At 33.8% G+C, this 17,349-nt stretch overlaps 1 protein-coding gene across 1 annotated transcript in view; it reads left to right on the forward strand.

The window, feature by feature from the left end:
• CEP85L (centrosomal protein 85 like) overlaps positions 1–17,349 on the forward strand; it is a 173,083-nt gene that overhangs the window by 141,267 nt on the left and 14,467 nt on the right. Inside the window, exons 7-10 of the mRNA XM_036925048.2 lie at positions 2,032–2,184; positions 5,320–5,474; positions 8,644–8,761; positions 9,290–9,340. Of these exons, the coding sequence (XP_036780943.1) occupies positions 2,032–2,184; positions 5,320–5,474; positions 8,644–8,761; positions 9,290–9,340 (477 nt within the window). The remainder of the gene's footprint in view (positions 1–2,031; positions 2,185–5,319; positions 5,475–8,643; positions 8,762–9,289; positions 9,341–17,349) is intronic.

The raw sequence follows: 17,349 nt of genomic DNA on the forward strand, positions 1-17,349 counted from the left end.
ACTTAGTAATCAATTTATAGCCAACAAATAAGGAGATAGTATCCAGTCGAAGAGTGTTGGCAGAGATTTGTGATGAGGGCAATAAGCTTAACATGACAGCAAAGAAGACAGTTGACCAACCAAAGAGAAAAATAAAAACTAGGATATCTCTGCAGAGAAGATAGCATTACTGACCTATTCCAGGGGCTGCTTTGTGAAGACATCGCTGTCACATTTAAGACGTTTAAACAGTTACATGTAAATTGGGGAACATTTAGTATAAATAGGCTGGTTAGTTATGTTTACTTCCGTAACCTACAGGGTCATTTACCAAGGCAAGAGCAAGCTTAGTTGATGGGGAATCCAGGCACAGCTGGTTGCTGGAGAATTTATGGAAGTTTGACTATGAGTAGTGTGGAGGAGTTGAGAGAACATTGGCTTACAGTCAGGCAGTCTATATTTAAGTCCTAGCTCTGTCTTTGTGACTTGTAGTTAGTCATTAATGATCTCTCGGCCTCATATTCAAAAAGGGAATTATATGGTCTTTCAGTGCCAACAGTCTGAGTTCTGATCAATTACAAGTTAAATTGTCACACCAGCATACTTGCCTTTAATCCTGAGAAAGCTCAATAAATAATAGGATTTGTCTGTTCTACCAGTGTTGCTCCTTATGCGAGGTAGTAAGTGGATCCTGACATTAGTGGTAGAATGAATAGATGAATGAGATGTGGTTCGTTTTTACAATTGAAATTGTTTTAACAAAGGTTATTAAAAATTGGACCTGAAAGATACTAGATAAGGCATGAAAGAAACTAGATTGTGGACAACTGTTAGCTTTAGTAAAATTTGAAAAAGTAATTTATTACACCACTAATTACTGGCACTTATTTCCCTGGTGAATATAGAAAAAGGCTGTAAAAATATCTTAAGACTTCATAAGGTTCTAAAAGAATGTTAAATGTTTGGAGGGTTGGTCATTTAAAGTAAGTATCAATCTGGAGTTTAATCTTCAGGCAGCTGTTTGTGTCCACATACTGTTTTTAATTGATCTTAAGTATGAAAGAACTTTACACATAAGAAATGAAATTTAAAAATAATGTATTTCAGATAAAAAGGTGAAAAAAAATAGTACATAAAACTCTTGAGTTTCAGCCTATACAAATTGGGATTTACTAGGATCATGTACTACATTCTATATAGTAGATGTTCTATAGTAGTTTTCCAGTTACCATATTTCATCAAAAAGATGTCATCATTGGCAAGGTGCACCTTTATTTCATGTAATTTCTAGAAAGATAATATGCTATCAAGTTCTATTATGATATAATATCATAACAATAGTCTTAGCCTGAGTTACAGATTTGTCTCACTAGTCCCCTTATCTGTTCCTAAGTATTTTATAATTTTAGTAAGTTCTCCTGGCTTTACATTGCTTTATTACATGATAAACAGTTCCTTTGCAAGTCTCTTAGTAGTAAAACAACTTTAATTACTTATAGATACCTTCCTTTCTTAATTCATGTAAAACATTTGGATATAGCTTTGCAAGAAATAAGAAACTGGAGTCATTCCTGTGGAAATGAGTATTTGTTTCACTGATGTCAAAATTATACCCCTCAGCTCTGTTTCTGGGTTTTTCTGAGTACCCAGTAACTTTTTCCAATTATAATGTATTTTTAAAGGTATTTTAAATATTTAAATTCAGCACATAGTTTCAACATGTACATAAAACTATTGAAATGATGAAGATATGAATAGCCTTGACCAAATTTGCACATGGGCAGGCATTAAAAACAATATCACTGCTGCCTACCTTACCATAGTTTATCAAATGCCATCAGTTGAAAAAGCAAACAAAAATTGCAAAAACTCTTGATTTCAGTGATAGGAAAACTTGAAAAAACCTGAGTCTTAGAATTGATGAAATAAGGTAAATCTTACGTGAGTTGGTGGTGGACTTAACTATAACCTGGAACTGTTAGTAAATTCAAGTGGTTTTGTTACTATTTTTTAATAACATAAAGTATGAAGAATCATAATCTTTTTCTTTAGCTTAAAACCAGAGATAGATACATCAGTAGCCTGAAAAAGAAATGCCAGAAGGAATCTGAACAAAACAAAGAAAAACAGAGAAGAATTGAGACCTTGGAAAAGTATCTGGCTGATCTCCCAACTCTAGATGATGTACAGAGTCAGAGCCTAAAGGTAATGTGAAATAAATGATCATCTTTAAATGACATAAAGGCATATTTTTTTAAGTAGACTTCAGAAATTCTGTAATTTTTATTATGTAAAGTTTTAGTAGTATTGGCTTATAATAAGTGAAATCTGTATGTTTAGTTGCTGTTTTTAGGATTAACTTTAATTAGAAAGTTTCTTGTTAATTAATATGTAGTTACCTTCCTAATGACCCTGTGTGTTAACTCTCACTTAACATTTTACTCTAAAAGGTAGTTTCTAAACCAGTCTGACACCCCTGCCCCATACACACACATGCATGCACCTCAGCCGTAACTTTTCCCAATATTCTCTGGGATCTACCAAGGTTCAACAAGACTTTGACTGTATTTCCAAATTTTTGATTTGTTCATTTTTTCTTAATCTTTCTTAAATTCTTTCCAATACCTTAACCTATGACCTCCATTTAGTCTTCTGACTTTTCTTCTGACCATTTCCATTTTTAACAATACCTTATTCAAACTCTAGTGACTCCTGTGTCACCTCATTTATAAATCCATTAAATGTACTCTTCAGTCTTTCATCAAAGTCGTTCTAATCATGGTATTTTCAACCTCAGTACTGTTGACATTTAGGAGCTGATAATTTTTTTAAATTAAAGTATCATTGATATACAGTCTTACATTGGTTTCAAATGTACAACACAGTGGTGCAACAGTTACCCATATTATTAAATCTCCACTCACCTCCCACCCCCAGTGCAGTCACTGTCTAGCAACATAGAAGAAAGATGTTACAGAATCATTGACTGTATTCTCCATACTGCACTACCATCCCCATGACCAAATTATATTGTGATTACAAATTATTGTGCTGCTTTATCCCCCTCCTCCTTGATAACCACCAGTCACTTCACAATGTCTATGAGTCTACTGCTGTTTTGTTCCTTCTATTTTGCTTTGTTTTTATATTCCACAAATAAATGAAATCATATGGTATTTGTCTTTCTCCACCTGGCGTATTTCACTGGGCGTAATACTTTCTAGTATTTTTGCAAATGGCAGGATTTTTCTTTTTATGGCTGAATAATATTCTGTATGTATATGTAGTACATCTTCTTTATTCATTTATCTATGATTGACACCTAGGTTGCTTCCATATCTTGGCTATAAACATAGGGGTGCATATATCATTTCAAATCAGGGATTTGTTTTCTCTGGGTAAATTCCTAGAAGTTGAACTACTGGATCGAATGGTATTTCTCTTTTTAGTCTTTTGAGGAATCTCCATACTGCTTTACACAGCAGTTGCACCAATTTCATTCCTACCAATAGTATAGGAGGGTTCCCATTTCTCTGCATCCTCACCAACATGTGTTATTTCTTGTGTTTTGGATAGTGGGCATTCTATAAGTGGTGTGAGGTGATGGATACCATCATGGTTTTGATTTGCATCTCCCTGATGATTAGTGATGTAGAGCATCTTTTCATGTGCCTGTTGGCCATTTGTATTTCTTCTTTGGAAAAATGTCTGTTCAGATCCTCCACCCATTTTTTGATCAAGTTATTTGTTTTTTGGTTGTTGAAGAGTATGAGTTGTTCATGTATTTTGGATGTTAACCCCTTATCAGATGAGTTGTTTGCAAATATCTTCTCCCATACTTTAGGATGCCTTTTTGTTCTGCTGATGGGGTCATTTGCTCTGCAAAAGCTTTTTAGTTTCATATAGTCCCACTTGTTCATTTTTTATTTTATTCCCCTCATGCAAAGAGATGTGTCCAGGAAAAAACTGCTCATACTTATATTCAAAAGATTTTTGCCTATGTTTTCTTCTAAGAGTTTTATGGTCTCATGACTTACCAGGTCTTTGATCCACTTCGAGTTTACTTTTGTGTATGGAGTTAGACAATAATCATTCTCTTACATGTAGCTGTCCAGTTTTCCCAACACCAGTTGTTGAAGAGGCTGTCTTTTCCCCATTGTATACTCATGGCTCCTTTATCATATTTTAATTGACCATATATTTGGGCTCTCTATTCTGTTCCTTTGATCTATGGGTCTGTTCTTGTGCCAGTACCAAACCCTTTTGATTACTGTAGCTTTTTAGTAGTAATTAAAGTCAGGGAGAATAATACCCTCAGCTTTATTCTTTCTCAGGATCTTTTTGGCTATTCAGGGTCTTTTGTGATTTCATATGAATTTTACAATTGTTTGTTATAGTTCATTGAAAAATGCTTTTGGTATTTTGACAGAGATTGCATTGAATCTGTAAATATTGCTTTGGGCAGGATGGCTATTTTGACAATTCTTCTTATGCTTTGGGGACTGATAGTTTTTTGTTGAGGGACTATGTCCTTGTATTCAAGTACTCTTAACAGTATTTCTTACCTCTGTCTACAACTAGATACCAATAGAAGTGACTACCTCCAACAACAAAAAAAACATTTCGAAATATCCTGTGGAGGGAAAACTGTTCACAGTTGAGAATCACTGGTCTAATCGTGGAGTGTCATTTTCTGCAGACAATAGACATGCAGCACATTCTGTAATTATATTAATTTAGAAATTGTAAAGCTAAGAGTGACATCTGGACAGAGCTAAAGAAGGACCACAGGAATTTGCTTGAGTAGTAACAGAGAAATGTAGATTTTAAGACATGTGTTCATACTACTTTATACCCATTAGGATGACTAATATAAAAAGAAAAAAAACAAGCATTTGTGACTTTGTGGAGAAATTAAAACCCTTGTGCCCTGTGGCTGGGAATGTAAAATGGTTTAGGAACTATGGAAAACCATATGATGGTTCCTCAAAAAATTAAAAATAAAAAACAGAATTTCCGTATCAATTATGGGTATATACCCAAAATTCTACTTCTGTTATGTATATTTTACCACAATTAAAAGTAAAATTTTAAAAATACCCCCAAATTGAGATCATTCACCTTTATATGTCTTCTAGAAATTTCTGACCCCATTCTCCTTTTTTCTGTAATCTTTCTTCTAGTTCCCTTTACACAAAGGAGTATTATTAAGTACTATAGATGAAATAAAGAGGGTGGTTTTTACCATAATCCTATTAACCATTGAGAACACAGTAACAATTTCTAGTGGAATACATTTACTATTCCATGTGCTATGAACTTTAAAAAATTGCTCCTTAGCTGCAGGTTCTAGAAGAAAAAAATAAGAATTTGCAAGAGACTTTGATAGATACAGAAGAAAAACTTGAAGAGATGAAAAAACAGTGTCAAGAGAAAGAGGCACAGCTAATATGCCAGAAAAAGAAGGAAAAGGAATTGGTAACAACAGTTCAGAGGTAAGACAACCTTCAGTAATTCTGTTGACTAAATTTAAGTTACTCATATTTTTCATAAAGCATTTCGCTTAAAATACGTTAATTTATAGTCATTCTATTATTATTCTTCTCTTAAAGATGTACTGTTAAGACCCAGAAGTACTGTGTCACTGAAGCAGGTTATCTCAGTGTGATATAACATTTCAGTGCAACATAGTGACATCTTGCCAAAGGTTTTAGATAAAAATCCTAAAAAAGTCACCAAAAAATCACCAATTGAAAACTAAAAGTATTAACACAAACCCTTTATCTGATTGCTTTGTCAAAAAACAAGATTCTAAATAACAAAAGAAAGGCAACCAAATACTCAGACTGCACTCCTTAATGAGCTAGTCGAAGTGAGGTATTTGACTCCCATTTCACGTTACTACAGAGTAACAGATATGGACAGTTTTGCCATTTTCTTCCAAGTTTACTCATATTACTTACCACATGGGACTCTTCTCTTTTAAATTAATAGTTAGAATTCAGCAAATATCATTTGTTGGTATTTTTAGCTAATGTATTTAAGCTGAGAAATTAATACTGGATTCCTGAAAAAACTAGAGAAGTATGTTACATATGCACCTGCCATGTACTCTCTGTTTTGTAAAAATTTAAACCTTAATAAATTATCAACTAAATAGAAAAAAACTAAACTGAAGAATAAGACAACAAAGCAACAAAAAACTAAATTTAAGAAATACACTCTTCATGCTTACACAAATTATATATAGCTCAATGTATTCTCATCTTTTTAACCAACTTCATCTGATAGTTCCATGTTAATATTGCTTTGCAGCTACATTAACAGTTTTAAATATGCCTAGTCAACTTTTTTTTTTCCTTGGTTTTAAGTACAGAAAACCTCTGATTTCTGGGACAATTCAGTCTTCAGTGTTTCTAATTTCAGCTTTAAAAAATTCATGTATGTTTGCCTTTACCTTTTTTTTTTCCCTATTTTCTCCTTTCTTACTGTTTAATTTCCCTTTTTATAACTCCACATCTTATATCCTATTTTCTAGTCTCAAAGCAACTTCCTTACCTCCAGTAATTCAGCCACATATCTTTTTCTTTCATCTTGTTGATAAAATGAAAATAGATAATGTATACATTCTGTTTTATAGGGCATTATCTCACTGTGCCATTTTGTTAATAGAATTAGGAACACTTGAAAATATTTTCAGTATTTGTTTTGTTCCATTCAGTGCTTTTATATATTTAATACTATTTTATGCCTTCTCTTTTAATAGGTTTTTGGAGAGCATTGAGCCTAGTATCCTTGGTTTGGAAAGATTTAGTACAGTCCATTTCAGTTTATGTTCATTGCTTAACTTTATCTGATACTCTGAGGTTATGTTACCCTAGAAAATTTAACATGATTTCAAATAGATGTAAAGAACCAAAGAAAGTCTTCTATAATTCTTCAGTATTTGTATGGCTGTGGTGTCACTTGACTTTGGAGGCTGGGGATGTTATTTCAATTTCCTTAGCTATATGATCCAGTATTCCTTATGTTCCAGAAGAACTTCAGATGTTATGTGACTATGAGTTATATCATTACATTTATCTGTGTTTATATCATATTTCACATTTCCTGCTTTATAAATATACAAGAACTTTTTGGATTTAAGAATGAGATAAATGTTTTCCATTAGAAAAGAAAATGTAAGTAAAATTTAAGTAAAAAAATGTAAGTAAAAAATAGGGTGATATCCCTAGTAGTGCAATAATTGGTACCTTTGTTATTCAAGATGTTACTTTTCTAAGTGAATATGCTTCATAACATAAGCAAAATGAGAATATATACATGAAAGAAGACTCTTGGTATTTTCCATGAGAAATACCAATAGTACATTTTTCCCTCATAGTTCGCTTACTTTTTTTTTTTTAATATGAAAAACCTTTTCTACAAAAAGTAGAAAGGTGATGCAAAGATGGACTCTGCCTTCCATGTTAGATGCAAAGCAGCTTCAGAATGAAAATAATAACCCAAGAGAACAAAATGTGAATGCTAGTTTTAAAGTGATTTATTTTTCTTGGAGTGTTATAAATGCATAGAAGTAGTGTTTTGACACTGAATTGGGAAAAAACTTATTCTGAAGTAGAAACAATACATTTTGCACTTTACGACTGAAAAAACAAATACTTTTATGACAAATAACTTACCACAAAGCGGTATACTACATTCGTAATACATAAAAACCTCTCTGGTGCCATTATTTACTAACACATCAGAAGCCCTTATTGTACTAACTGTCTATTGTTTTTGTCCACAATCTAGATATAGCATTTACTTATTTATTTTTTGGAAGAGAAAGCACAGAATAGCCATAATGCTTGAAGAAAAGTAATGAAAATATCAAAATCTAAATTATAAGAAGTCTGTTTCTTTTAGTACTCTGCAGCTCTTGAGTATGATTACAAGCTGAAGTAGAGCTATTCCTACATGTCTTGCTGTTATGTTTTGGTTTTGGTTATTATTGTTAAGGGTATAGTTTCTTTTGACCCAAACATGACTATCCTTCCTTTCTCAGGCTAACACCTTTTTCCCCCTTTATCCTTTTATTCTAATTGTGTCAGAGGGGCTTCCTTTTGTTGTTTCCTCTTCTAAAATGCAACTCTGCCATGGATAGCATGAAAAACTGCTAAGTTAAGTAATAAATACATTGGATAGTCTTACTAATGAAAGAAAAATGTAATTCTGCTGGTTTAGGCAACAGCTGTCTTTCCTAATGAACTTCTGCTGAGCTAATAATAATGAAGGGCAAAAGACATGTATCCATCTTCTTAATCTGCCTGCCACCGTCATCTTAATCAAGGAACTTTTGTGGGAGAGGGAAAGAACGGGGCTTGTTAGATTAGGGTCATGAGGGACTTCACTAGTGCCTAAGGATGTTATAGACTAAGCAATTCTTGACTCTGTTTTCACATTTGCCATTTCTGAAATCACGTTCAGCCTCTATCAGATTTCTTACTTGTATGAAATACAGGTACTCAAACGTAACTACTGTCTGTGGGTCTTGATTATTGCTTGATTAAAAACTATTATAGACCCTAAGTAGGGACTTTAATGTATGTTGAAGTCATCTACCAAAATCAGCACAAAGAGCTTATTTTCTTTGTATAATTATCTTTCTAAAACACACAGTTTACAGCAAAAAGTAGAAAAATGCCTTGAAGATGGAATCCGCCTTCCCATGTTAGATGCAAAACAGCTTCAGAATGAAAATGATAACCTGAGAGAACAAAATGAGAATGCTAATAAGGTCAGTACATATCTTTGATAATAAATGTGAGGTCTATACTATATGGACATGTGTGTACATATAAATACACAATTTATAGTTATTTTATTTGATACCTATTTTTGTTAATAGCTTATGGAAATTTTTGTTTGAATATTTTTATCTAGACATAAAATAGCAATTTAAGTAAATTTAAATTAAAGCCAAATTAAGTAAATTTAAATTTTGCCAAATTGTCATCTTGGCAAAAACAAATGACTAAATTATTCAGTCTGTTTCAAAGTTATTTTTATGAACTGCATAAATTAGAGAAAAGTTTTATCAAGTACTAGAGGAATACTTTTGCAGTTTTACATTTGTGTGAAGGAAATCATATGTTTATTCAAAGGATACTTGGTATGAATACTTTTGTAAAAAAAATCACACTGTGATTTTTAAAAAGAAATTCATAATTTTCCCTGTGCTTTTCATTTTCTTGGAATATTGGTACTTTTGAAAAGCAATGGAAAAAATAATTTGATTCAGACTTACGTATTTCCTCTTTTTTAGATAATAGACAGCCAACAAAATGAGATTGATAGAATGATTTTAGAAATTCAGGTAAGGAATGTTTGTGCTTAGCTTAATTTATCTATGTACTAATTTGCTCTTAATGGTTACATAAGCTAAAAAATATTAAAAGATTAATAGCACTTGAGGTGAAGCTGTAAATTCTTTAATATTTATCTTTCAGTGTTTTAGAATGAAAATGCTATTTGGTAAATCAGTTCTTCAAAAAATTGTGAAGATTTTCCTTCTCTGTTCCTTACCTCTTTTTAATTGGGTGTAGTCTCTCACTACTACTGATAATCCGTTTGGTTAAGGTCAGCAGTGATATTCTAAAGTAGACTGTTTTTAGTCCATATAACTGGACAAGAGCCCCCTCCCTCCTGACAATTCCATATATTATTCTTTCTGTATTATCAAAGTGTAACACTTTGTCTACATATTGTGTCTTTACTCCTATTTAGTTTCTTGAGAATGGTGACTTATGGTAGATCATCTGCACATTTAAAGCATATCTGCAAGTGCCTAAGTCTGCATTAGATACAGATACAGTGGAGTTTATGCTATAATTAAGGAGAGAGTTCTGAATGAAGATAACCAGAGGAACAGCATTCCAGGCAAAGAAAGTAACCGGTGCTATGAATGTGCCTGGTATATTCCAGGACTGGCAAGAAGGCTACTCGTCTAGAATGCAGTGATTATTAGTAGAGTGCTTAGAGATGATGGTGGAAAGTAGCCTAGGGTCAGATCACATAGAGGTATGTCTTTGTATTCTATTCTAGGTATGATGGAAAGCCACTGGACAAGTTTTTCTGAATAAATTTTTATTTTTATACTTCCTATTCTTAAAAATGGTAGTGAAAAAGAAAAAAGTCAATGATTTGAGTGTCAGAATTCTAGACAGTCTACTTTGATTGTCTTTTAGCCATATTAAGTATACCTCAATGAGGTATGTGGGCTTGCTGCATTGACTTACAGAGGTTATACTCTTTTATTTGTATTCCTACAGACATAACTTGAGTTATTCTGTAAGCCATTCAAGTCACAAGGTGGTTAGGTTCCCTCAGCCGTTATTGTCTGACTTACTACAGACCATAAAGAGAATTTCTGTTTCATTTGGTAACATTTTCAGAAGAAAATCCAATGAGTCAGTATTGTCCTTTGGCATTGAAATTTTGGTGGATAAGACTTGTGGCACTTAATCTATCATATACTATCACTCACATTATAGATGTTCAGTATGTTTGTGTTAATTTAAATGGGCATTTTTCCCATGTGTGGAGACATCAATCAAGTCTTGTAGTCACATTTACATATGTCATTACTTTGCATAAATTGAATATGGAAAATAATGTGTAATTACATGCCATTCCATTCTTTGATCTTAAAAGCTTGAGTAAACATTCTATTTCTTCAAACTAAAGAATGGAAGTCTAATTAATGAGTTCCCTTTATTCCCAAATATTTGTGTCTAGACAATATACTCATTAATTCTTATCTTTTGAAGCAATGGCTTTTTAGGGGGAGTAGGAGAAAGGGGGTGGCCTAAGCCATTTTGGGATCTAGGTTTGTAGATCTAACATATTGTTTGCTCACAGAGACAGACAGCATATGTTGATAACTGGCTAACTTAGCTATATTTATCAAGATACTATTTAAATAGAAAATTTTAGTTGTAGACAAATATGCCACAGGTAATGAGAAGTATTTTGCTTAACGTTACTTAAATTTGTTGTTTTTTTTGCAACTCACAGCTGAAAAGCTAGTTTTTTTGCTTGCTATTTCATAATATGTGATGAATATAAAAAGGTGTGTACTCTGTAAACACCTGAAAATATTGCCATTTCTGAAAAACAGGTACTAATGATTTCCCTTTTTCCACATCTGCTTATATAAACAATGGCCAGCCTTATTCCTATGTAGGTTATGATGTCTTTCTCAGAAGCTATAGCTGTTTTTTAATTTCTTCAAAGTCTTTTGCATAGCCAAAATAACACAAAATACTTTATAATTAAGCATAACAGAGAACTTCCAACTATTTTTAACATGAATTATGCATTTAGCAATCACTGTAGCATTAAATTTATTAGAAAATTTCACTGCCATTACAGTTTGCATGTTTTGTTCCTGCATAGTGCCAGAAAATTTTTCCACTTTAGAGTATTTAGTATTACTAGAATTTCTTGTTTCACTGCCTCTTTATGTCCCTGCAAACTATCAAGAAGGACAAATTTGTTAAGAATTTATTTGCTTGAATTGGAGTGTTACATTGTCTTGGGTACAAGCAGGTTATTCTTATAGTTTAAATTTTATGACAAAAGAGGAAAACAAAATCCCTTGCTATATTTATTTTATGTCCAATTTATAGGAGATAAAAATAAGACATTGTTACAGAGTGAAAATGCTTTATTTAAAATACAGCTGTAGTTTACTACCTTGCACCAGAAGTCAAATAAATAACTGGTTTAAGTCAGTGGCAAGTTTATTGACTCACAACTTTTAAAGTTGGGGAGAGATCATTATTGCACTAGTTATATTGCATTTGTTTTCAATACAGAAAAAGTAGTACTTCATGTAAAAATATATGCTGATTTTGAAATTGAGCTTGGTGCTATAAAAGTACAGGTTTATCTACTATTTTGTTCATCTGTCAAGATACTGTTAATTGTCATGAATAATTTGTTTATTCATTGATCTTTTGAAAATATTGCCTTTCTTTGTGTCCATGAAACCAATATAGCTAAACTGGCTTCTTCTCCTACAGGTTTTTCTTCTGTCAATATGAAATATAAAAAGACATTTTGCAGTAGAATGTTCCCCATCATTTCTGTAAACATGGCTGCAGTCAAAATGTGAATGGGTTCTTCATTGGGCATTACTTTCCTTCCTATTTGTTCCTCAAAAGCACATTTTACTTACATAATCCTGTTTGCACTGACATACTATCATTGTATATTACTACTGTACTCCTTTGGCAGAAGAGATACAGAGTAAAAGAAAATTGTTAGGTTTATTTGTTTTCCCTGACATATTAAAGCATTTCCTCATTGAAAACACACATTTGAATGGCCTTTCTGAATTGACAGCTATCAGTGAACAACAATATCACAAAAGACAGAATGATATTTAAAAGACATTAAGACTGCTCACTCTTAAAGGTATGCCTGGAATGATTCCAGGCTCAAAACTGTAATGGTCTATCCTGTTTTTGGCACTTCAAGAGAAGGTATTTCTAGCCTCAAGATTTTATTCCAATTTTTAACAAATCTTTTTTAAACGCTACATCTAGTAGATTTTCTCAGTAGAAATGGTCAGAAAATGGATAAGCTAATAGAGTGTTTTACAGATGGAATATAACTTTTCTTTAATGGAAACATATTAATTGATTCAATAATTCCTATTATTGGTTGTTGTGTATCTACTATTTTAGTGTTGTCCTAATTTGAGTTGTGTCCTGACATGAAGTTCTTTCTTCCTTAAGTTTTTCTAATTTTTAAGAAGTTTTACCTATGTGAAATCACTTAATAATGCATGAAAAACTAAAAATATTCTTATCAGAAATACTAATTTTTAAAGAGCTTAGCAGCCAAAAAACAGTCTTCTATCAAAGGAAAATTAGCTGTTTAAAAAAAGCTCTCTCTCAAGTGTTTGTATTTATGAAGAAAATCTTTACATGTAGGCCTGTTGTATGCATGTTATAGTTGTTGCTTAATTATAATGTTAGAAAAATATGTAAAAGGTGGATTTAATTTTTGACAAAATCAAAGTTCTTTGTGCCTGAGGTGGGGAATTGCAGGAAGAGAGTCAGCTCACTTGAATCATGAAAGAATATTCTTGAGCCTGTATATGCTGTGAGTGGTCACCAGACTTTATGAATATTCAAATTATTTGGGATGATTTTTAAAACACAGATTTCTTGGTGCTATTGTGAACCTAATGAATCAGTATCTCTGGGATGAAGCTTGAAATACGTATCGTTGACAAGTTCCCCAGGCAGTTCTTACTTAGAGCCTGACAGCAGTCCTAGTTCTAGAGGCTTTGGGAAGTATAATAATGATCCTCAGCATGCTCGTTGGACCAAAAGTGGGAATTGACTGGGTGACTGAGGTTTAAGGGGGGGGGGAAAGTTTAGTTCTGAAATACCTGGATGTGTTCTTGACATATTTAAACTATTTTGGTAGATTTGCCTGATTGCAGATCAGGAGCTGAAAGGAAAGGAACCCAAACAGGTTGTTTTTTTCTTTATGTTGTGCTGATTATTTTATAACAGCTTTATTGAGATGTCATTCACATACCCTACAATCACCCTCTTAAAGTGTACAATTCAGTAATTTTTAATATACTCGCAGGTATATGGAACCAAGACTATAGTCTATTTTAGAACCTTTTATGACCTCATAAACTCCTTACCTTTAGCTATCACTCCCTTAAACCCCATCCCCTCCCCAGCCATAAGCAATCACTAATCTACTTCTTGTCTTTATGTCTATTCTAGACATTTTTTTATTAAGATATCATTGATATACACTCTTATGAAGGTTTCACAAGAAAAACAATGTGGTTATTACATTCACCCATATTGTCAAATCCCCCACCCATACTCCATTGCAGTCACTGTCCATCTGTGTAGTAAGATGCCACAGAGTCCCTATTTGTCTTCTCTGAGCTACCCTGTCTAGGGTATTTAGATATTTTATATAAAGGTAATATTTAGATATTTTATATAAAGGTAATATGTTGTCTTTTGTGACTACTTCCCCGACCACACCAGTTGTTAACCTCTGTTAATTGCCAGCTCTATTGTTTTCAACAGTGCCCTGTGTCATAAATTGCTTCACAGACTGATCTGTTCTAGCTCCTTTGAAGGAATAGTTCCTTAAATTAGTGTTTGAGATTTGTTCTGTTCCCAGGGTGTGTTTCCCAGTTGTCTCTTTCACTGTTTCTTTCTGGGAGCCTACAGTTTAGCCTATATCTCCAATGACTCTAACAGTATCCTCCCAAATGCCTTTCACCACAACCTCTACTGTTTTTAAGAGTGCCCTTAGGTTTGAACTTCACAATCTGTTGCAAATGAATTCAGATCCTCGTGAAAGACATTCAGAGCTCTCTGTTCTGTGGCATGCTTCTCTCCAGGCAAAAATCTCTGAGCCAAGTCAGTGCAAGTGGGAACAATGTCAAGCTTCTCTTGAGTGACTCTCCAGGAGGCGAGCACTCAGTGGACAGAGGGTAGGCAGCAACTCTAGATCTCAGCTTGCCTCTCCCAGTGTGGAACCCCTGCCCCAGAAGCAAGGTAAGGGTAATTAGGGCCCCAGTAATTCTTGGTGGTGCCACACCCAGGTAAAGCCTCACAGAGCCTGGACAGAAGGGAGCCTCCCACCTTTTGGCTATAGTTGGCCTGGAACTTAGCCTCAGATACAAGTATTTGAGGCAGGATGAGAAATGCTGATGTCCTGCCCCTCCTGGGAAGATAGTGCTCCATCTGGGAGCTGTGGGAAGAGGGAGCCCTGTGCTATCGATTCTCCCAGTCTGGAGTGGGATTTCCCTTTCACTGAGCTGTGGGAGTGCTGGGATGGAGTGGATTTTGTTTAAATGAACCACAGGCTTTTGCTGTTCTGAGTTTCAGTAGATTTTCTTGAATACAGGTTTCTTTATACCTTCACTTGCTGTAGGACCATTTCCAAAATCTTTATCTTTAAATGTGTTCTTTTATATTTTTTACTGGGGAGCAGGTCTGAGGAGCTCCTCATACCATCATACTGGAAGCAGAACTCTCAGGCAGATTGATTTTAAAATTATATCAGGTGGTAAGATAATAGTTAACTTAAGAAAGGAATTTGAGCCATCCATTGTCTTTAATTCTTATCAACAGGAACCTTTTTAAAAATGGTAATTTTTATGGTGTTTGCATATGTCATATTTCTCTTAGTTTTCCCAAATATTTTTTAAATTCTCACTTTTATCAATATGGATGAATGAGGAAAAGGGCTTTAGCATTTGTCCAGACTTAGGTCAAAGTGAGCAACGGAGCCTCTGCTGCCCAGTGCAGAAATGTTAGTGATGGTGCTGACGCTCCATGATACAGGAACCAATCTTTCTGATTTATATTTAATATCTATAAACTTCATAGTCGACTTACAAAGTGGGAAAGAGCATCTTCTTTGTATACATGGAGTTGCCATGATATAAAAAGGTGCGCCCAGGGTCTCAGATGAGATTCTGATTCATATCTGCCTGACCTCAGAGTTTGTGCTCTTGGCTGCGTCAAAATGAAAACTCCCAAGAGAAAGACAAAAATGCTCAATATAAGTGTTAGTCTGATCTCTTCTTTGTGTAAGCTTTAGAGGAGGGATTTGTTTTAAGGGTCTTTACCTGGAATGAAAGACACTTAAACTGGAGCACATTGGAAAACTATTGTTCTGTGCAAAGCACCTTACATTCAGTTGCCTAGAAGTAGAATTTATAAATTTTGTCTCCAAAGTGAGTTTTTTTAGTACGTCACACCCCATAGTATGGTGTCATTATTAGCTCCTTGAAATCAAATAAAATGCATGGTTTTGTTATCTGACACTTCAAGAGTTTTATAATGGGTACTCTAAAGGTCTTTGAACAATCCTTACCCAATCAGCACTTAGCTCAGTGCCTTGTATATAAAAGATGGTCAGTAATTATTTTTGAATGAGTAAGCATAGCTTTTCACTTAAAAACTAAATCAAAAAATAAGTACTGAGTAGTTACTTCTTCATACTTTTTCATGTATTTATTAATTCAACTCCTCAATAACTATTAACGGAGTTTCTACCATGGGCCAGGCACTCTTCTAGGAGATAACAAGTGAACAAAACAGACCAAAAAACCTTTGCTCACAAAAAAATTCATCCATAATGCCAATTTGGAACAGGCTCCTCCCCCCACCACCCCAGCTTTATTGGGTATAATTGACAAACAAAATTATAAAATATTTGAAGTGTATGTCATAGTGATTTAATACAGGAAATGAACTTTTTAAAATTTTATATAGGAAGAAAGGAATTGATGTTTTTGCATAAATATTTTGTACTAGGTAAAACTTATTTAGACTTTGTGATTGTAAGCAAGCATACCAATTCAGTTTAGCTTAAGGAAAAATAGTAGACTCTCCTGTATTTTAAAAATGCAGAAATATCTGTGGAACCTGTCAGTAGGAATGAAGGCAATCTTCAGAAGAGGCTTTTTTGCTTCTCTCATTGCAGGGTTTGTCATTGTTTTCTCTCTCTGCAGACTGACTTCCTTTCCCTCTTTAACTCACATGGCAAAATATGGCTGTCCCACAGCCCCTAAGTTCTACAGTTCATTTCCAGTCACTTACAGAGACTTAATTCATAGAGCATGGGGTCCAGTTCCTCAGTTTTGGTCACGTGTTCACTCAGCCTGCTCCAGTGAGCTATGACCCAAGGCTATAGAGTCCCAGTACAAATATTACTTCCTGTGATTCGTGGAATCTGTGAATAGGCAGACACTCAAAAGTACTGTCTGCATACCCATTGCATAATTTTCAGAGTACCTTACAGTGTTGTAACTTCTTGCTGATGTATTTGGAGCCTAAAAAGACTGAATAACTTACTCATGATTGCACAGCACATAAGCTGTGGACCCAGAATCTAGTTTTGTCTGACTCCAAAATTTTATGCTGTTACCATGAATTCTGTACTTCAGTTTTTATTTTTTAACCGTTCACTTATTTATTTCTTAATGAGATTTAATTGACATGTAACATATTAGTTTGAAGTATACAACATGATTATTTGGTATTTTTATGTAATGTGAAATCATCACAAGAAGTCTAGTTTACATCCTTCACCACTTTTTATTTTCCTTGTGATAGCTTTTAAGATCTACTCTCTCAGAAACTTCAAATATACAATATGGCATTGTTAACTATGGAGCCATGCTATACATTAAATCTCCAGGACTTATTTTATGACTAGGAGCTTATGCCTCTTGATCCCTTTCACCCATTTTGTTCCTCTACCCCTCTGCTTCTGGCAACCACTAATTTGTTCTGTTATCTGTAAGTTTAATTTCAC

The sequence above is a fragment of the Manis pentadactyla genome, chromosome 12 (assembly GCF_030020395.1).
Source record: "Manis pentadactyla isolate mManPen7 chromosome 12, mManPen7.hap1, whole genome shotgun sequence".
Taxonomy (NCBI): domain Eukaryota; kingdom Metazoa; phylum Chordata; class Mammalia; order Pholidota; family Manidae; genus Manis; species Manis pentadactyla.